The 21,781-nt window shown below is 40.3% G+C and overlaps 1 protein-coding gene and 1 pseudogene across 2 annotated transcripts in view; both read right to left on the bottom strand.

Annotated features, from left to right (window-relative positions):
• The window catches only part of Rnf212 (ring finger protein 212), a 39,672-nt gene extending 25,864 nt beyond the window's left edge, over window positions 1-13,808 (bottom strand). For both annotated transcript variants that reach the window (XM_075942866.1, XM_075942867.1), the window contains exons 1-3: window positions 13,641-13,808; window positions 9,418-9,479; window positions 136-210 (exon numbers count right to left, since the gene is read on the bottom strand). In XM_075942866.1, the coding sequence (XP_075798981.1) occupies window positions 136-210; window positions 9,418-9,479; window positions 13,641-13,749 (246 nt within the window). In that variant the 5' untranslated portion in view covers window positions 13,750-13,808. The remainder of the gene's footprint in view (window positions 1-135; window positions 211-9,417; window positions 9,480-13,640) is intronic.
• Window positions 192-20,948, bottom strand: LOC142832440 (POU domain, class 5, transcription factor 1-like; annotated as a pseudogene).
• Window positions 20,949-21,781: the final 833 nt, after the last annotated feature.

The raw sequence follows: 21,781 nt of genomic DNA, 5'->3' as shown, positions 1-21,781 counted from the left end.
AAAAACACCAGAGAAGCAGAAGATATTTTCACACTCACCTCTGCAAGCGACTGGTTCCAGAACATTTACTTCACAGGGTCTCTGAGGTAATGTGCTCTGGGTATCACCAAGTCAAGCCTCAAAGTCGCAACTCACCTGAGAGGTTTCCTGGGAATACTTCTTACACAGACCATCTATGCTCAGAAAGAATGCCTGGATATTGGAGTTAGTCTAAAGAGAAAGCAAATGACTATGTAGAAACTTCTGGCCACTAGTTAAAAAACTGTATTTGAAGATCTACAATTAACTATGCATACATAACACAAACAAACAGCAATCCACCCCTGAGAAGATAACCACTCCTCTAAGGAGCATGCAGGGCAGTGGCACCCATTGGCAGTACTGAGCCACCCTGGACCACATGTCCCTCTATATCCATTGAAAATGTGCTTCAAAATGAAGGTAAAAGTTTAGGGTGACTTTTTTCCAGAGCCCCCCCCAAAAAAAATCCAAGAGGATTTGTCACCAACAGATCAATACTAAAAGCAAAAATAAAGGAATTCTGTGTGGGGAGGAAACAATCACCGACAGATCACAGAGTGTGGGAGGTAGCAGAGAGCAAGAGAAGAGGAAGCATGAGGAAATTCAACCAAGGATTAGCTATGTGTGGAACTGCTGTGCTTTTGGTGTAGCATGAAGTAAGAGCCAATATTCCATTGAGAAGGGAAAGCATGGTAAAAAGATCAATAGACTGAAACCACCAGAGGTCCTTGCATAGCTAGGAAAATCTAAATTAGTTGAGTCTTTAAAAAAGATTTTATTTTTATTTTAGTGATGTGTGTGTAGGTATGTTCACATGAGATCAACGGAGCCAAAAATTAGCTTTCTGAAAATGCTGAAATGAGTTCAATAGTACTTAATACACATTTGGCAAGGGTGCTCAAGAAGAAAGGACTCACAATAGTCACTAAAATTTAGAAAAAATACAGCAATGTGTAGAGGGAGGCACATGACTGCAATTCCAGCACTTGGGAGGCAGGGGCAGGCAGACCTCTTTAAATTTGAAGTTACCCTGGTCTACATAGCGAGTTCTAGGACAGTCAAGTCTACATAGAGAGACTCTGTCTCAAAAATCCAAAATAAATAAATAAGTAAAACAAAATAAAAGACCACCATTCCAGACCTTATATACCTGTTTTGAGGTACATAAAAGTGTAATTGATACTGAAAGCTTAAAATTCTAAGTAATCTCCATGGCTTCAGAATTTTAACTGTACAAAAATTCATCAAGATGTATAGTTTGTGGCTGGGTTTGAGTGGCTTTGTTAATCTAGCCATGCAGTGTTTCTATTTTTGAGTTCATTGCAATAAACTTATACATACAAACATATGTACATAAACACATACATACATACACATACATATCCAGGCTAGTCTTGAACTAGTGACATAGCCCAGCCTGGCCCTGAACTCCTGTTTCTGCCTCCTAAGTGCTGGAATTAGAGGAGTGTGCTACCACTCCCTACTCTAAGAACTTTTACGAAATTATTAACTATGATTTCTCAAACTTGAATATGTAATACAGGAAAGGAAACTTTCAACTTCAACTTGTATATGAATATGGGTGCAAGAATAATGAATATGAGTCCAAGTGAAATAATAGCAAATTCAATCTATCTACAAAAGTTGAAGTATGTCATTACAAGCTGACTCTATTCTTGGAATCTTATGTGGGTTTTTTTAATTTTAAAAGTAAATGAAGGGGTAAGAAAGTCGACTCAGTGGTTCCTAAAACCCAGGTTTGGCAGTTCACAATTATCTGTGTAGACGGAGTTTCTGCCCTGCCTGGTCTCACAGTCATTCAGTCCCAATAAAGCACACAGAGGTTTATAATAATTATATAATTTGGCCTTTTAGCTCAGGCTCATTATTAACTAGCTCTTACAACTTAAATTAACCCATAATTCTTACCTATGTTTAGCCACGTGGCTTGGTACCTTTTCTCAGTGCAGTGTTCTCATTTTGCTTCCTCTGCAACTGGCTGGTGACTGCAAACTGAGCCTTTCCTCTTCCTAGAATTCACCTAGTTTGGTCACCTCACCTATACTTCCTGCCTGGCTACTGGCCAATCAGCATTTTATTAAGCCAATACAAGTAACAAATTTTTACAGGGTACAATAGTATTTCCCACAGCATACCTGTAACTCCAGCTCCAGGGGATTCAATATCTCTGGCCTTTGTGGGCACAGTACTCATGTGCACATACCACATACAGACACATAATTTTTTAAAAAGTAAATGTATTCCCCATCCCACAAACAAAATATGGTAAAACAGAATATTATCAAGAGTTACAGAAAAGTAATAAATATAGTTATTTTGATTATATACCTAATTCATGATTTTAAAAATACCTTTTGCAAACTAGTATAAACTTACTTGGTGAAATACTAAAACCCTGATCACCAAGTTAAGAGAGAGACCAGGGTACTTGCTGTAGTCAGCATTTCTACACAGCACTACAAGGAGTTCCTGCCAATGACTGCATATATGAATATTCTAGAAGAATAGGATCTTTAGCAAAGTCACATTTTTGAAAAGTGTATTCACTTATTTTCCATACTGACCAGTTTCCCCTCCCCCCTCTCCTCCCATTCTCTCCCTCCACTTCCTCTTGCCCCCCCTAATCCATGCCTCCTTTGTTTCTGTTCAGAAACGGACAGGCCTCCCATGGGCGTCAACAAAGCATGGCATAACAAGTAGTGGAAAGACTAAGCACCTCCCCTTGTATTAAGGCTGAGCAAGGCAGCCCATTATGAGGAATAGCTTTCCAGGAGCCAGACAAAGCATTAGAGACAGCCCCTGCTCCCATTGCTAAGAGTGCCATAAGACCAAGCTACACAACTGTCACATATATGTAGAGGGCCTATGTCAGTCCCATGGTTATAGGTTCCCTGGTTATAGGTTCAGATTCTTTAAGTTCTTATGAGCCACGTTAGTTGTTTTTTTCTGTGGGTTTTCTTGTGATATCCTTGACCCTTCTGGCTCCTGCAATCCTTCTTCCTTCCGTTCATCAGGATTCTCTGAACTTGGACTAATGTTTGGTTGCTGTGGGTTTCTGCATCTGTTTCCATCAATTACTGGATGAAGGCTCTCTGATGATAACTGGGGTAGGTAGTCACCAATCTGATCATAGGAAATGGCCAGTTCAGGCTACAAATCCACTATTGCTAGGAGTCTTAGCTGGGGTCATCCTTGTATATTTGTGGGTGTTTCCCTTGCATCAGGTTTCAACCTGACCCTGAAATGCCCCCCTTCCAGTAATCTCTTTCAGTCCTCTCTCCATCTATCCACTCCCAAACCCAATCCCTCATGTTTCCATCCCCACCTGGCCCCCAGTCTACCCAGGAGATACATTCTATTTCACCTTCCCAGGGAGATCCATGCCTCCCCTCTTGGGCCCTCCTTATTATCTAGCTTCTCTGGGTCTGTGGATTGTAGCCTGGCTATTCTTTACTTTTCAGCTAATATCCACTTAAAAGTGAGTACATACCAAGTTTGTCTTTCTGGGTCTGGGTTACCTCACTCAGGATGTTTTTTTTTCTAGTTCCATCCATTTGCCTGCAAATTTCATAATACCATTTTCTAACAGCTGAATAATACTTCATTGTGTAAATGTACCACATTTTCTTTACCCATTCTTTGGATGAGGGACATCTAGGTTGTTTCCAGGTTCTGACTATTACAAATAAAGCTGCTATGAACATAGTTGAGCGAGTGTCCTTGTGGTATGATTGAGCATCCTTTGGGTATATGTCCAAGAATGGTATTGCTGGGTCTTGAGGTAGCCTGATTCCCAATTTTCTGAAACTGCCACATTGATTTCCAAAGTGGCGGCATAAGTTTACATTCACACCAGCAATGGAGGAGGTAACAGCATTTTTTACAGACTAGTAATGAATGCATAGGAGAAGATTTTTTCAAAGCTGCTCTGGTAGCTCTTTAAAACAATCAACACCTAAGGACAGGGCTACTACAGTTTGCAGGCCTCCAAGGAGAAGCACTTGTAATTTTCTGAAAGGTGAGAGAGCTCCTGAATAAAACACACCCCACATTTAATGGGTTAAATGAGCCTTACTGGGTAGATGTCAATTATCCCTTAATAAGTGCAAAAAATGCCAGTGAGTGAAGGGGAGGGAAAGGAAGAGGTATTTTCATAATCAGATTATTTGAAGCAGGAAGACCTACCCTACATCTGGGCCACATCTTCTAATGGCAGCCTATATAAAAAAAAACACACAGTAGAAGGAAAGTTTTCTTTCTAACTCCTGGAAAGTTCATTTATGCCATTGCTAAGGCATTTCTTAACCAGTATTAGATCTAGGTTTTTCAGGATTCCTACCTAGACTGATGATCAGCAGCTCCTCAGGAATTCTCCAAGACTACAGCACCAGATTTGAACTGCTGAGATATCTAGCCTTATGGACAGAAAAATCACCAGATTCTCAGCCTTTCCATTGTGAGACAGCCACTGTTGGACTACTCTGGACCACAGTTTTTACAGTGAATCATTCCTCCAGTGGAATACCCTGAACACTACTATTATTGTCCACGTCACTTTATAGGTTCTCAGGCAACATATGGTCCTTTTTTTCCAGGTCTGAAACCTATTAACTAGGAACATAAGGAACATTTTTGGGCTGTCATCATGGCCCAATATAATGGGACCTAGGTAAGACAGAGAAGAAATGCTAAATGGCCCAGAGATAAAAAAACACGGGTCTCAGGGGGTTCATTTTCTGTAGATCTTTTCTAGACCTTTGCCTTCTGAGGCATGTTTGCCTCTTTATCTCCATTCGGGGTTTTGTCTGCTTTAGGGTTCTGCAAGGTGAATGAGCACAATGAGTTTCCCTTACTCAGACTGGTCTTTATTGTTACAGTCATGACTATATTACCTGGAGTCTATCTAAAAGCCAGAGATTTTCCAGTCTCATTACGCATCTGTCTCCTTAAAGCTACCTATTCTTTTCTACCTCTGAATGAAAGCCAGATATATTTCACTTGAACTCATTCTTCCTTGTGGTCCTTCAGGAAAAAAATTCCAAATAAGACATCCTTCTTCTTAGCTCTGAGGTCACCAGAGGTTTTCTTTCCAGAGGCCCAGTTGCCTCCCTGACTCTTACAGGCATCTGACTATTACTGCATTGGTATTGTATTTCATGTGTGAACTAGTAGTGGCCCATTTTAATGGCAAACAAGTCAACACATAAATATGTCTCCTGTAAGAATATCCAGGTGCACCTTTTGAATAGCCTGGGATTTGCTGATAAAATCTGTTTATATAAGAGTTTTGAAGCTACAGACCAAACTAGAAACCACCAGAGGGCATTCCCTAAAACTTACTTCCTAGACTGAAGCACAGGTACAGATGAGACATACTGAGTGCATTACAGAAGCCTTCCTACTTTAGGTCATAGATTTGTTGAGCATAGATACACATGTTCAACCAGGAGTAGAATTGCTGGGTTTCTGGAGTATGTTTAAAAAGAAATTCTGGTGGTTCAGTGAACAGTAGTCTGGAGTGAGAGAAACTAGGAAAGTGTGCAGAGAGGCATGTTATATAGAACAACAGAAATGACAGTTACAGAGACCTAACTTGAATACAGGAGAGACCATGGCCATCTGAGAAAATATTCAGGCAGAAAGACCAGCCATGAGATGGAGTCATCCTGCTACAAAAGTAGCACCAGGTTGGAATTGCTGACCTGGAGACCAGGAGTCTCCCAGAGGTCTGGCCACAAGAACCCTTTGACTTTTTCCAAAACAGTGAGACTCATAAAGGTGGGATGTGCCTTATATACAAGTAGATCCACTGACTACAAAAAGGACAGCAGGAAGAATTAGCACCCATGGTAGGGCATAGCAGTGGGGAAGAATGACACGGGTTCCCAAGACACTGCTGAAGGAGGAACCTATGTGTTGATGGCTTAGGATGTAATGTTGGAGAAAGAGCAGAAGGAATGACCTCAATGTTTTTAGCAGCTTTACTGATTCATCTGCGTGCTCTCTCATACACAGAACAAAGAAGATATGCTTTTTACAAGCACCCAAATGCTGTGGGATAATGGTCTTATACTCTCATTGTAGGAAGGCTGCTTTGTTTCCCAGCTGCCCAAACTCCCAAAATAACCACACAGAAACTATTATTTAAACCACTGCTTAGCCAATTACTTAAGTACATTGCTAGCTAGCTCATATATCTAGAATTAACCCATCTCCATTATTTTATATTTTACCATGAGGTTTGTGGCCTACTGGCAAGGTTCTAGCATGTCTGTCTCTGGCAGCAGCTCCATGGCTTCTCCCTGATTCTGCCTCCTTCCTCCCCTAGTTTTCCCCACCTAGCTCTACTCTACCCTATCAGGCCAAGCCAGTTTTCTTTATTCATTAAACAATAGTATTCACAACATACAGAGGGGGAAATCCTACATCATGCTCTGTAAAGATTTGTCACTTGTATTGATTTAATAAAATGCTGATTGGTCAGTAAACAGGCTGGAAGTAGAAGAGGTCAACCAGACTAGGAGAGTTCTGGGAAGAGGAAAGGTTCAGTTTGTGGTCAACCGCCAGATGCAGAGGAAGAAAGATGACAATGCTTCACTTATAAAAGAATGGCTGTGGGACCAGGTGGAAGAAAAACTTCTGTCTATATCCAAAGAACAGTCATAACTACCATATACTAAAACATAATACTAGGGGCTGGAGAGATAGCTTAGTGGTTTAGAGCACTGGCTGATCTTCCAGAGGACCCAGGTTCAATTCCTGGCTCACAACTGTAACTTCAATTCCAAGAGATCTGCCACTATCTTCTGGCCTCTGTGGGTACCAGGTACATATGTTGTACACAGACATAAATGCAAGCCAAACAACCATACATATAAAATAATAAATAAATAAAAACACATTGAAAATCCTGGTTAACTAAAAAATACACTCTAAAGCCAAAATCTCTGGTCACATGCTATAAGATAAGATTTAAGCATAAAGATGATTGTGGAGCTAGAGTCTAACCATTTAGAAATTAAAGATGTTCCTATCTTTCTTCTTTCAATTCTCTCTCCACCATTCCTTCTTGTCTTACACTGTAGCCCAAGCTGACTGTGAACCCACAGCAATATTCCTGCCTCAGTCTTCTAAGTGGTAGGATTTTTGATGTATGTCACCATGTCCACCTGTGGAGGCAGAGGCAGGAAGATCTCTGTGAGCTCAAGGCCAGTCTGGTCTACACAGAGAGATTCTGTATCAAAAAAAAAAAGAAAGAAGAAGAGAAAATTATGGATTGTAGAGATATCTCAAGTGGTTAAAGTTCTTGCTATACAAGGATATGGACCAGAGTAAAGATCTTCAGAACCCATGAAATGCCAGGTAACCATGGTAACCCACCTTTAAAGGCGAAGATGGAGGATAATACAGAGCAAGCTAGCTAGTCAAACTATCTATATTGATGAGCTCTGGGTTCAACTCAGAGACTGCGTCAATGAACAAAGTGTTAAATGATTGATGAAGACTCCTAGTGTCAACCTTGAGCCTCCATATGCATGCATGTATATAAACAAGCACCACCCACATGCATATCAAACACATACACATTTATAAAAAAGAACACATTATAGCTTACTCAAGAATCATGAAGATTTGATATAACTGACATTCAGGCAGATCCAATTTAGTACTATTTATAAAATATATCGGGTTAACTTATTTTTTTGGCATAAACTTTCACATGTTTCCAGGAAAGCAGTCCTCGAGACAACACAGACAGATAGTACATGGAAGGAAATGGACAGCTTAACTACATATATTAATGCCCCAGTTAGGATACTTTTGCTGTGATAAAACACTTTGACCATAAAGCAATTTAGGCAGAATATGGTTTATTTTGCTCACACTTCCAAGTAATAGTCCATCACTGAGGGAAGTCAGGGCAGGAACTCAAACAGGCAGGAACCTGTAGGCAGGAGCTGATGCAAAGGCCATGCAGGGGTGCTGCTTACTGGCTTGCTCATTGTGGCTTGGTTATCCTGCTTTCTTATACAACCCAGAACCATTAGCACAGGGACTGTGCTCTACGGGTCAACTGTTAATTAAGAAAATGCCCTACAGGTCTGCCCACAGTCTTACATTATGAACAATGCTTTTAATTATTCATTATGACTTTTATGAAAAACTAAACTTGCCCCATTAGGAAGGCAATGTCGTACTAAGGAAATCTAAGTCATTTTCATTTCTCTTAAAAACATAGTACATAAACTGTGATTAAGGCCAGCCTATGGCCAAGAAGAAAAACAAAATAAGATTTTAAAACCAAATCCTGATTGGTGCAGAGGCTCATGTCTGAATGTTAGCACTCAGTAAACTAAGGCAGAGAATGTTGTGGGTTTTTTTTTATTTTAAAGAATTTTAATACAAACTTAATATAAACTATTTCAGTCCCTCTTAACATGTAAGACACTGACTCAAAATACTTTTATACCGTTTTTCAAGTATTGCACAATATAGGTACAAAATTAATATTTACAATTACATTTTCTTCCATAATATATAGCAAAAATCTTTAAACCTTTAACAGAAAATACATTTTTTTGAAAAAGCAAATATTCGTACATTTTAATTCCACCACTAAAGGAATATCCTGTACACAATTTTAGAATAGTTGACGTCTTTAAGATGGATATTTTACAATTTCAGTAAAAAAAATACAACATGAAGCTGCTGTCACAGATCACTGTAGTAAAAAGATAGAAATGCAATACCGTGTTGTAATATATATATATATATATATATATATATATATATATATATATATCTCCTCTGATATTTTACAAACTTTGTACTAAATTAAATTATACAATTAGAAAAGACCAATAAACCCACTTATTAGTGCCAATTTTTTATATAAAAAATCAGCCATGTCCTTGCTATATCTTAAATACTGTAAGAGGCAATATCTGAGAGTATACTTTAAAATATACAGTCAGTATAAAATAACTTTGTGCTTGGTTGGCAAATGAAAAATGATGCATGTTTTATTTTGTAACCAAGCTTGAATGTATCCTTACTATAAGCTTTTCTCGAGGATGTTGTGTTTAAGGATTTCCTGGATGACACAGTGACAAACTCATGACAAATGCATTTTGCTTAGAAAAAATAAAAACAAAATTACAAACACCAATCAACCAAAACCAATCAACAGTAAAACCAAACCACAGAACAAACAGCAAAATCAAACCATATTATGCTTTATTATTCAGAAGTCTCATTAGTTAATCTAGCAAAATGAATAAAAATTATAGATATTATAGTTACTAAAAATTTAAACTCAAGTTGAAAGGGAATACTATTATAAGGTATATTCAAATTGTAAAGATTTCAACTTACATGCTTCGAAAGTAAAACTGTATGACACGGAACTTGACAGATCAAGCATTCATCCTTTTTACCTATCAAAGAAAAACAAATGTTTAATTACATTATACTGAACGTGCTGCGAAATATGTGTGAACACAGACTTTGAGTTAGAATGCAGGAGTATATAGTATCTAAATGGTTTTATGTTCTTATGTGATGAGGCTGTGGATTCGGTGAAACAATTTATACAATCATTTATTTTCCTGCTTTGTAAATTTGCTCCCCCGCCAACAGTGACCATAAGTGCTAACAATACTTAAATTAGATTTTACAGTGGTATCTTTTTTCTCTTCCCACATCCAGTGCACTTGTGTGTGTAGTACCAGTCCTTTTAAAATTTTCTTTTTAGGGCTGGGCATGATGACACATACTTTATATCCCAGCACTCAGGAGGCAGAGGCAGAGGCAGAGGCAGAGGCAGAGGCAGAGGCAGAGGCAGAGGCAGAGGCAGAGGCAGAGGCAGAGGCAGAGGCAGAGGCAGAGGCAGAGGCAGAGGCAGAGGCAGAGGCAGAGGCAGAGGCAGAAGGAGCTCTGTGAGATGCTGATCTACACAGTGAACTCCAGGATAACTAAGCCTACATAGATATCTAGTCTCAAAACAACCAAATAAAAACAAAAGCTCACAAAAAACTCAAAACTTTTTGAGACTGGGTCTTGCTAAGGTGTCCAGATAAGCTTTGAACTTCCAATCCTCTTGCTTTGCCCTCTCACCTAGATACAAGGCAAGCCCTACCACTTGGTTTAGAGATTTTAATTTAAAGTTTTTAGCAATTTAAAATACAAATAACATCTTTAAACCTCTACAATACCTCTCAAGGTCACCATTATATCACCACTGTGTTCCTGCTACCTAAGAGCCAGTCTCAGCTGAAGCACAAAAAGTTTATATACTTGTCTACCTATCAGCATGTAACTAATTCACCTGCTCAGACTCTAGTTCTTTGCTGAGCACCTAGGAGGATCCTGTCCTTATTTCACTATCCTCTTCTCTATGTATCTGACCTCCATAGTACCTTATTAAAAACGCAGAATCGTCACAGGATTTTTTACAATTAGACTCCCTATGTTGAGCTACTTGTATATTCTCTCTCTCTCCCCCCCCCCACCCACACACACAGAGTAGGGGTTGTTGAGGATGAACAAATATAAACATGTCAAGGTCAGAGGGCAACTTCCATGAGTCAGTTATCTCCTACACTATGCTTTGAGGATTGGACTCAGTTAACCAAGTTTTACAGCAAAGTATGGTTAACTGCTGATGTATTTTGCCAACCCTCCCTCTCTTCTTATAAAGGTATTCAAGTCACCTTTCCCCTCAGCATCTATCCTCCACAGCATGTTTCTGTTCTCTCTCTTACTATGTTTTATTTTACTATCTCAAGTAAAGCTGCACAGTAAACTATTACAGAACAGACTCACAAGCATTGTGCTGGGGACGAGAGATTGAGAGGGGGCAGAAAGAAAATCTCTTTCAGGTTACTGCCAAAGTGGCTGGTATTTAATATATATTGTTTATAGGTCAACTAAAAGTAAATACTAAACTGTGAGAGGACCTGAATGAGCAATCAGCAAAAAGAAAAGAGACAATAAATGTATGAGAAGAAAATTTTGGCCATTCAGAAAAGATACACAAGTGAAGAGGGCACATCAAAGGGAGAATCTAGATGGGCATTGCCTCTCTGGAGAACCATTTGGTCTACTTTAATGTGCACATCCACATTTTAGCAGTTCTACCTCTAGGTGGAAAATTGTTTTTATAGCCAAATTTCATAAAACATAAATGTCTTTCAGTAGGCAATGAAATAACTTATGGTATAGTAACTGAGGATATTTACATCCTGAAAAATAAAACAGACTAATTGGTGTGTGTGTGTGTGTGTTATGCTTTGTTGTCATTGTTTGTTTTTTGTTTTTATTGAGACATGGTTTCTCTGTGTAGCTCTGGCTATCCTAGAACTCTCTGTACATCATTCTGACCTAGAACTCAGGGCTCCACTTGTCTCTGCCTCCCGAGTGCTGAGATTAAAGGCTTGCACCATCACTGCCTGGCTGAAACAGACTAATTTAAACAGTGAAGGCAATCTGTGCCCTAGTAAAGAATAAAAGCAATTTACTAAATAATATCTCCATCCATCCATCCATCCATCCATCCATCCATCCTCTATCTATATCATTGTTTTTAAAATCCAAAATACCCTAGCCAACAAACTAGTTCAGCTTGTGTAAAAACACTTGCTACAAAGTGTAATCCACATGGTGGCAAGCTTGAAACAACTTGTACAGATAGTCCTTTGACATCCACCCCACAGTGTGAGTGTAAAATTTCCAGCAAGGGCTGGAGAGATGACTCATCAGTTAATAACACTAGCCGCTCTTCTAGAGGACCTGAGTTCAATTCTCAGCATCCACATGGTGACTCACAATCTTCTGTAACTCCAGTCCCAGAAAGAGTCAATGTCCTTGCAGACACCAGGCACAAGCAAGATGCACAGACATACACATGCAGGCAAAACACCCATATATGTAAAAATAAGTAAAAATTAAAAAAGTCTGGGAGGATATACACCAGATTTTAACAACAGTGTATGAACATGGATCACTAGAACTAGCTAGGTTAAGACTGTCTAGTACCCCCTATCCTTTTCCTCCAGCTTTGTGTGTGTGTGTGTGTGTGTGTGTGTGTGTGTGTGTGTGTCCTCAGGGTTGTTATAATTCTGACATGCAGTACCTGTGGTTCTTGGAAGAAAAATTTCAGGGTACTGAACCTATGTTGTCTTCAAGAGTCAGAAGTACCTTGATGTGTCCCTACCCAAGACTCTAAACTAGTCACCCATAACAGTGTTGGGGCATTGTAATTTGCAGTATCACGAAGGCACATATCCTTAGGTTATGTGCTAAACTGTTTTAACTTTATTTCAAATCACTGGTGACTTCCACCACTGACCCAGTAGATATTTTCAAATACTGATTCTTTGACTTCAGGGGAAAATCTAGGAATCAACACCTCTACTTCCTTCTTTACCCAAAGTCCTTCTTCTGTTTCTATTTATCACCTATAAAACATACTTCCCAAGGTGGTAGTATTTTCCAATTGCCGAATCCTTTGGCACCAACTTCCATGTTACTGAATCACAATTAACATTCCTGACTCTTGAATTCCAGATATCCAACCAGGACTACCTCCTGTCTCCTCCCTAGACAGCTCCCATAACATAGGGTCTAAGGCAGCAGTTCTCAACTTGTAGGTTGTGACCCCAAATAGGGGTCACCTAAGGCCATCAGAAAACATATTTACATTGATTCATAACAGTAACAAAATTACAGTTATGAAGTAGCAATGAACATAATTTTATATATGGTTGGGGGTCACCACAACTTTAACTGTATTAAAGTATTGAGTCTAAGGTGAGCTTACCAGCTCTTCCCTCCATTCTGATGTCCAGCATCCAGCAAGAGTTCAGTTCCTTGCTTCCTTGAATTAAGTCTGTTCAGTCTACTGAGTATTTCCCAAACCCATTATTTCTCCTGATCCCAGGGCTACATCCTGTGCACACTGCTTCGCACAAGCCCCACTATACATCTGAATTTCTCTCATTACTACTTTTCACATCAGGCTTCCTCTTTAGAGCATAAACCAGAAACACAGGAATTCTACCCTTGGTTGCATACATGTACGTACAAACACATGAGCCAGAGTTTTCACAGTAACATCATCTGTCAGTTATCTGGAAACCACTCATGTTAGTTCAACTAATGAATAATTTGGAGTGTGACTACACAGCAGAGTTCCATGACTGTGGCACCTACGTGTACAATGCTGACACAAAATACTGTGTGTAAACTCCTAGATAAGGTAAGACTGGGAAATAAACTGAAGTTTCTGAGAATCCTCTGAGGGCTGGTGGTGTACCTGTTCCTTTACTTGCCAAGTTAAACATGTCGGTCACTTTGTGAAAACCCACTGCTTCTGCACCCTCCCCCGCCCACATCCGTCACCGCAGTTTACTTCAACAACAAAAACATTCACATCTGACCAACTGACTGCTCCCTACTATATGCCTAGGTAAGCAGCAGCTGGTTTTCTGCAGTTCCCGCTAGGGATCCCAGTGGGAGTTCGATGGTCCTGGAGCTGCACAGGCCCCTGCCCCGCCCAGTGAGAGGAAACCCAGCGCCCCTGGCCTGTTTCAGCGGACCTTTGCGGAGGCAAGAGTCGCAGTACACGTGCCCACAGCTGGTCAGGCTGAAGGATGACTTCCTATGCGGCGGCTGGAAACAGAGATTACAGAACACCCAGCTGGCCATGACCGGAGACCCACGTGAGGCCCACGCGACACCCGCGCGCGGTCAGTGAGGCCGCAGAGGTAGGACGCACTTCTCAGTGCCCTGGCGCAGACTAGAAAGGCAGCTTTGCGCCTGCGCTCATTCCAGCGCATGCGTACTAGCACGTGGCCTCCGGCCCAAACCCACACGGAGCCAACCGTGGAGTGGACGCAGGCTTCCTGAGGTAGCCAGTACCCAGAGCACCGAAGTAAAGAAAGGCCGCTTGCTTGGTGGTGGAAGGAAGCCTGTCGGGGCAGGGACATTGGTTTCTGGTACACCATGAGGAAGTGGGTAAAACTGGATGTCTAGAGAGACTGGGTGGCTCAGGCCGTAGGGAGATCTAGGTCCAGGGACATCTTTATGTCCTATAACGGAGAGGAGGGAAAACGAGGAAAACCAAAGAGAACCTTAGTGCCCTAGCAGGGTTGGAGGAAAGGACTACCAGTAGGTTGGGGGATGGAGTTATGAATCAGGCTAGCAGGGCTATAAGTACCGAGGGAGCAATGGTTGGGAGAGATTGCACTGGGCCATCAGAAAGAAGTATATCAGCGCAGGACAGAGATCCCTGCTTGCCGTCAACATCTCTACAAGAAAGGGATTAATTTAGGGAAGATCATTTTATCTTTGAAATAATAGATGGTGAAAGGGGCTAATTTCTGTTGATATTAAAATTATTTCAAAATTAAAAACTTATTTTTTAAGAACGTTTTCTAACAGTTGTGTTTCTTACATAATTCTGGATGCCTTTCCTTTCTACTTCATAAGTCTGCAAGGATTGTTAGAGGCCGTACGAGAAAGGTCTTGGGCTATTTATGTGTATGGAGAAAAGTTTACTGTATTTCAAGGAATTAGGAAAAAGTAAAGATGGAAAAAGATGCGTTTGATCTGTACAGAACTGTATTTGTTTTATCAAGTCCTTAAAATATAGCTGGTTCAAATTATGCTGTTAGCATAATGTAGAACCCAGGTTTACAAACTTAGTATGAACAAAATGTTGTAAAATATCCTTTTGCACATTAAAACTAATATTGTTTCTTTGTGTTATACTGTCATGTTTGTGAGATAAGGTCTCTGTGGTGGTTTGAATAAGAATGGCTCCCATAGGCTCATGTATTTGAATGCTTAATCATCAGGGAGTGGTACTACTGGAGAAGGAGGATAGGATTAGGAAGTGTGGCCTAATTGGAGGAAGTGTGTTACTAGGAGTGGCGTTGAGGTTTTAAAAGTCCATGCCAGACCCAGTGTCTTCTCTCTCTGCCTACTGATCAGGATGTAGCTCTTAGCTACTACTGTTTCAGTACCTGCCTACATTCCACCATGCTTCCCACCATAATTTACTAAACCTTTGAACCTATAAGCAACTCCAAATTAAATGCTTCCTTTCATAAGAGTTGCCTTGTTCATGGTGTCTCTTCACAGCAATAAAACAGTGAGTAAGACAGTCTCCTTTTGCTGCCAGGCTGGCTGGTCTCTACTTAGGGTTTCTAAGGATCCTCCTGTCTCAGCCTCCTTAAGAGGTAGCACTAGAGGCCCATGCAGGACACGAGAAAAAAGGCTGTCAAATCTTGCCAAGACAGGTAAGATGGTTCTAAAAAATTTTTCTGCCTCTGAAAATGATCTTCAGTTACACTAAGCCTTAGCCAAAGTTGGTTGCTTCAACATTACAAATGAGACTTTGGGTGATTGCTCATGTAGCTAATTGTCTCTGTCATATATTGCTTGCTTTGGAAGCTGATTGATTGCACTTCCTGCCTGCTCAAGTAATATTATTTCCCTCTCAGGCCTTCGATGGGGTTGAAGATTAGATAATCGTAGCTATATTCCTCTTATGATTTAGCCAAGCTTATTTCCGATATAAGATTTAGACTCTTTGGAATAGAATGTTTATTAAAACATTTGTCATGTATTCCTTGCTTAACATTGCTCATGTTTGTAAATTACGCATAATATCTGTTCCTATTATATATAGTTTTGTTTTGGGTTTGGATGGCTCTTGTTTAGACAAAAGGGAGAGATGATGGGGAAAGCCTTGTTAACCAATCATCCATAAGAGGTGGGTCTTTTCCTAGTCTATATGGATGCACAGCTTCCTAGGCCTGGATGTAGGGGTGAGGGCCTTGGACTTCCCACAGGGCAGGATTCCCTGCCCTCTCTCAAGCAGGGAGGGGGAGGGAGAAGGATGAGTGGGGGAGTGGGAGGGGAATGGGAGGAGGGGAGGAAGTGTATATTTTTGAATGGAAAAATAAAAAAAAGAGGTGGGTCTTAGTTAAGGTGTGGTTTTGCTGGGACCCAGGTAAAAAGATGTGCACCTGTGTGTGTGTGCTCTCTGCTCCTTTTCCCCACAGGACATTGCTGTGATTGGATTTCTCATTTCCTGTTTCATGAGTTTTTCTCTTTATAATAAATAAAATATAATTGTTTTATCCGTAGCTAGATTGGTTATTTATACAGATTATAATACCTAGGATTGAGAGTTTCAGCAGTTTATTATTTTCTATTTTCCATCCTTATTTTTTAGGTGTATTAAAATTATCTACTCCTCAGGAAAAATATGGTTAAAAAACATGAAAAATATTCAACCTCACAAGTAATTAAAAATTTAAGCCATAGCAAAACATACCTTGTTTATTGTCAGATTGGGAAAGGTTTTAAAATTTTTGGGTAATGTGGAGAAATAAATATTCTTCAAACTGTTAAAAGGACTGGGAAACTGTTTTGGTGTATCAGTTAAACAATGTGTGTTAAAACTTACAAAATGTGTATCTCCCTATAGAAAAGTATTCTATGAACATGTGCAAGTACACAAAGTTACATAAAATAATATTTACTGTGCTACTTGTGGTAACAAGATTATTGCTTTGAAATAAAGAATAAATCAAGTTAGGAACAAAATGTAACAGTAAAAGAAACTAAGAAACAGGTATGTAAACTAATGATGTTCATGCATTTGCTGGTGTATGTATGTGCCGTACTATCCCAGGATGACCTCAAAGTCTTAATTCATATACCCCTGCTTCTGGAGTGTTGGGATTACAGGTGCACCATCACACCTGGCTCTCCATGCTAATATACAAAAAAATCATTGTAGGATACTATTTTTATGTGAGTCTGAGGATAGACTGACTTCCAAAACTGAAAAGCAAAAAGAAAAATAGGTGGGACAAAATATCCAAGAACCGTGGAGGAAACTTACAAAAAATGAACATACATAATGGTGGTATCTGAAGGAGAAAGAGAAGGAAAACAAGAAATCTTTAAAACAGCCTGGACAAATTTGAAGCAAACTTTTGAAGCAAATTTTTGAAGCAAATTTTTGAAGCAAAAATGAAAATTTCAAGATTAATGTCAGATACCAGATGTGGTTGTAAATGATTCAGGAAACACCATGCAGGATTAATGTCCAGAACAAAACAAACAGTAACAATGGAACTATACCTATGAACATCAAATTAAAATGATAAAAAGCCAAAAAGTCTTGAAAGGAGCCAGAGAGTGAAGGTAATACAAGAAGATAACTTATAGAAGAATAAAGATAAATACCCCTGACTTCTCCAAAACCATACAAGAAGAGAGTATATCTATTATAATATCACCTTAGAAGCATGTAAAGAATATTCATACTATGCTATGACATACAGTCCTCTGCTCAAGTATTGTATTTGCTCATCACAAAGCTGCTGCTCCCAGAAGTGCTGTCCATTATTCCATATCAAACTTTTTCTCCAAATTTTAGTTAGAGATATAATCTTCTGGGCTTTTTTGTGATCATGAATAGTTCTTGGTCAATCTAATCTCATCCAGAAATGTTATAGAAAAACATTTGGGAATGTTTCTATACTTTAGCGGGTCAAGAAACAATCTTAAATTTTAATATATCAGATATATCCTATTCTTCCCACACAATAATGATTAACTTTCACATATCCATTTCTTATGTGGTATTTATTGACTTTAGAGATTTGCTTCATTCCAAAGACAGGACTTCATATTTATGATAACAATTTTTAAAAGTATACTGTTCTTTTAAAGTTAATGTTTCTTTTCCAAAGCATAGTGGAGTAAACATATATTCACACAGTGTATTGAAACATATTAAAATATATATATTTACCAAATCTGTAGTGATGTATGTCTGGACTCACAATGTGGAGGTAATCTCTCTCACCTGTTAGAAGACCAGCTACATAAGTCTCACCTGTCCAACACATTTAATAGCAGCCAACCCACAGGATTCTTGAAAAAAATATTTTTCTGCCCTCCTGAGGGACTATATTAACACATACTGTTACAGAACATTGATGTTATTTGTAGCATTATCACCTGAAATTTCCCCTCTGCAGCTAGTCAAAACCATTCCAGAGACTATAATACATATAATTTACACTGTCTGTTTAGACTATAGCAATATTAAATGAATCATCCTTGAATTCACCAACAAGAAAGGAGTTAGGACAAAAAATTGCATTAAAGTTGCCAGAGTAGAAAAAATACAAATGTATGAATGAGTAGTGAAGACAATATTAGGACCAAAAATAAAAAAGGAGGAAATATTATTGGTACAAGAGAATTTAAATCATGAATCCTTGCTTCAAAGTATGGCCTTAAATTAGCCTTCCTACCTTGGATGGGGGATGTGGAGAAATTGTAGCTCGCATGGTGAATTTGGAAAGTAGTTGTTAAATATTATCAGGAAGGGAAGTTTTGAGTGATAAAACCTAAAGTCTATTCTGTGGTCTACAGAAGATACATTTCTTTTTTTTTTAAAAAAATAGGATTTTTATTTATTATGTATATATAGGTTTCTTCCTTCTTGTATCCTGCAGTACAGAAGAGGACACCAGATCTTATTACAGATGGTTGTGAGCCACCATGTGGTTGCTGGGAATTGAACTCTGGACCTCTGGAAGAGCAGCCATTGCTCTATTCCTCTGAGCCATCTCTCCAGCCACCCAGAAGATACATTTCAAGATCACAGAATTGTTAACAATTTCTTTGAGGATTAGTATGAATACAGAGCTCCAAATCTCACTTTAAGAAAATAACTTCTCCATTTGTTTCACAAACCCAAATCATTGGAAACAGATGTTTTCATTTTTCAGGTCTTCTTAGATAAAATAAACATTACTCAGATACTTGAGTTAGATCACATCAAAATATGGAAATGAAAAATGAAACAAACAAAACCCAAAACAAACGAATAGAGAAGACAAGCTAGAGATAGCCCCCAGCTCCCTGTAGAAAGAATAAATAGGGGAAATTAGGCTTTTTAAGTTATAATCAAAAACACTCTCAGGTTTAGTAAAAGAATTCTGTAAACAATCTAATGGCAAATGGGATGTATTCAGAAAGAATGTCTAGGGTTTCAGGGCATGCAGCTTAGGCTTTGGTCCATTGTGCTGAGATAAGATCAGGAAAGAAAAAAAAAGAAAAGGTTTCTGGGTTGGAAGGCATAAAACAGGTATCTTAGCAGTGAAGGTCTGCAAGCAACTACATTAGTCAGAGGGGCTTCTGGGGCATATTACAGCATATCTCATCCAGGAGACAGTCCTCCCATCTTACTATGTTTCACGTGCATCATGTTTATTTTCTCCCTCTGGAGTCACGCTGCTCTGATCAGGGTGTAAAACTTGATTTTTTCCTACTCATAGGCTTCTTTAGTTGTGCCAGTGAACCTCTCTGGAGTTCTTGTCAGAAGGTATTATGAACTGCATGACGCTTTTGTCAAGGAGATTACGGGTGATCGATCACAATATTTTTAAATCCATGGAGTGATAATTTGATGCTTCTTTCTTCTTTAAAAAGTTAAGTGTTAACAAGAACACATGGTATTATATCCAAAGCATAGTTAAGCAGGAATCCAATCTTCTATAGCTTTCAAACCTGCTAATTTTATTTTATTTATTTTTTGCCATCCAATGTGTCCCAGGCTTTATTTATTATTTAAGAACAAAATGAGTGACAGGCTCACGATCAAAACAGCATCACTGAACTTCATCTTCCCCACCCTTTTTGTGCTTGCGACCTCTCCTCAGTAAAGGAGCTTCACCCCAAAGCTGTGGTGGCTCCAGGTTCTATCTACCTCTCTCCCCCTCGCCTCAGCTTACCTCATTCCCAGGCAGGGCTGGCTCTTCAGTTTGAATGCATGGGAGAGCCCAGAGCAGCGATGGGAACAGTAGGAACGGCCTCGCCTTCAGGAAACGGGACTGGAGAGTAGAGTGTGGTAAAGTGGGGGCTCCCGTAGCTTGGGGCACCAAAATGGGGCCCTGGGGGTAGAGGAAAAGATACAGGCCCCGCCCTGGGAAAGGGGACCCGGCAGCCTCATACTCTTCTCATTGGGAATAATCAGCGCTTGATCGTTTGCCCTTCTGGCGACGGTTACAGAACCACACTCGGACCACATCCTTCTCCAGGCCGAGCTGCTCGGCGATAATGCTTATCTGCTGTAGGGTGGGCTTCGGGCACTGCAGAAACATGCTCTCCAGGTTCCCCCTCACTTTCTCAATGCTCTTCTGCTTTCTCTTTAGCGCCTGCACCAGGGTCTCCGCTTTGCATATCTCCTGAAGGTTCTCGTTGTTGTCGGCTTGCTCTACCCACTTCTCCAGCAGGGGGCGCATCTTGCACATGTTCTTGAAGCTGAGCTGCAGCGCTTCAAAGCGGCAGATGGTGGTCTGGCTGAACACCTTTCCAAAGAAAATACCCAGGGTGTACCCCAAGGTGATCCTCTTCTGCTTCAGCACCTTGGCAAACTGCTCTAGCTCCTTCTGCAGATCTTTCATGTCCTGGGACTCCTCGTGACTTGGTTCCACCTTCTCCAATTTCACAGCACCGAGGCGGACAGTGCCGGGCTCAGGGGAGGCCCCCTCCTAGTTGCTCTCCACTCCTGCTCCTGCCTGATCCTCAGGCTGCGAAGTCTCCAGGCCAACTTGGGGCACTAGGCCCAGTCCAGCCTGAGGTCCACAGTATGCCATCCCTCCTCAGAATTCATACGGCGGGGGACAAGAGGAAATCCCCAACACCTCTGAGCCTGGCCCAACCCCTGGCCAGATTCCAGGCCCACCTGGAGGCCCTTGGAAGCTTATCCAAGTCCGAGGGTCCAAACAACCTGGCTCCAGCCCTCCCGACCTAGCACTCCCACCAGGTGGGGGTGAGAAGGCGAAGTCTGAAGCCAGGTGTCCAGCCATAGGGAAGGGGGGCACCCCAAGCCGGGGGCCTGACAGAAGGAGGGCTCACCCGGGACTGCTTAAACCTCTCTCCCTCCAAACCTGCTAATGTTTAACTAGATACCTAGACATTGTGGTGAAAACACACTGAAAATTAGCTATCTAGCAATTTCAGTAAAAAGATACATTAAAGAATACATTTTTCTTAAAATAACATCCAATTGTTTTAAAACCTTCATGTAATAATTTCTCATTTATACTTGAAATGTTTCCATACCCCGATATTAAGTCTCTCTGTAGATGCAATAAATCAGATCAAGCTGAATTAAAAGTCTAGGGTTAATGTGCAAAGCAGCTCCTGGGTGGCCTCAGTGAGGAAGTTGAATACCATGAGGGGTAACCACGAGGCAGGTGGGTTATTGCATCATAAGTATTGTAGGCACGGTCCTGTGCTTGTCAGGGGGAGGAATTGACCCTTGACAGGCTTTCTGAAGGGGTGGGGGTCTGGAATGGGAGGAATGAGGCTGGGTGGGGCTTCCATATAAACATCCCAGAGTTCTTGGGTATGTGGGTGCACATTCAAGTCTGACTAATTCCTACAGGTATGGGACAATATGGGGAAGGGGTAGATAGGAGTCTGTGGGCCCAGGCTTATCAGGTGGTACGAGTGGAAAAGCAGCTAATTGTCATCCTGGAGACCTTAGGCATCTGTTCCTTAAGGAGGGTAAGAAGAAAGGCTGGTAAGGAAATAATAGATTATCACCAACCCTATGAACTGGGTTAGCCATGGGAAGAAAGAAGACTGGCAGAAAAAATGGAGCAGATACGTACCCTGGTTGTACAAAAGAGACAAG

This window comes from Microtus pennsylvanicus, chromosome 12 (assembly GCF_037038515.1).
Source record: "Microtus pennsylvanicus isolate mMicPen1 chromosome 12, mMicPen1.hap1, whole genome shotgun sequence".
NCBI lineage: Eukaryota > Metazoa > Chordata > Mammalia > Rodentia > Cricetidae > Microtus > Microtus pennsylvanicus.
This window is presented reverse-complemented; position numbering and strand designations above follow the sequence as displayed.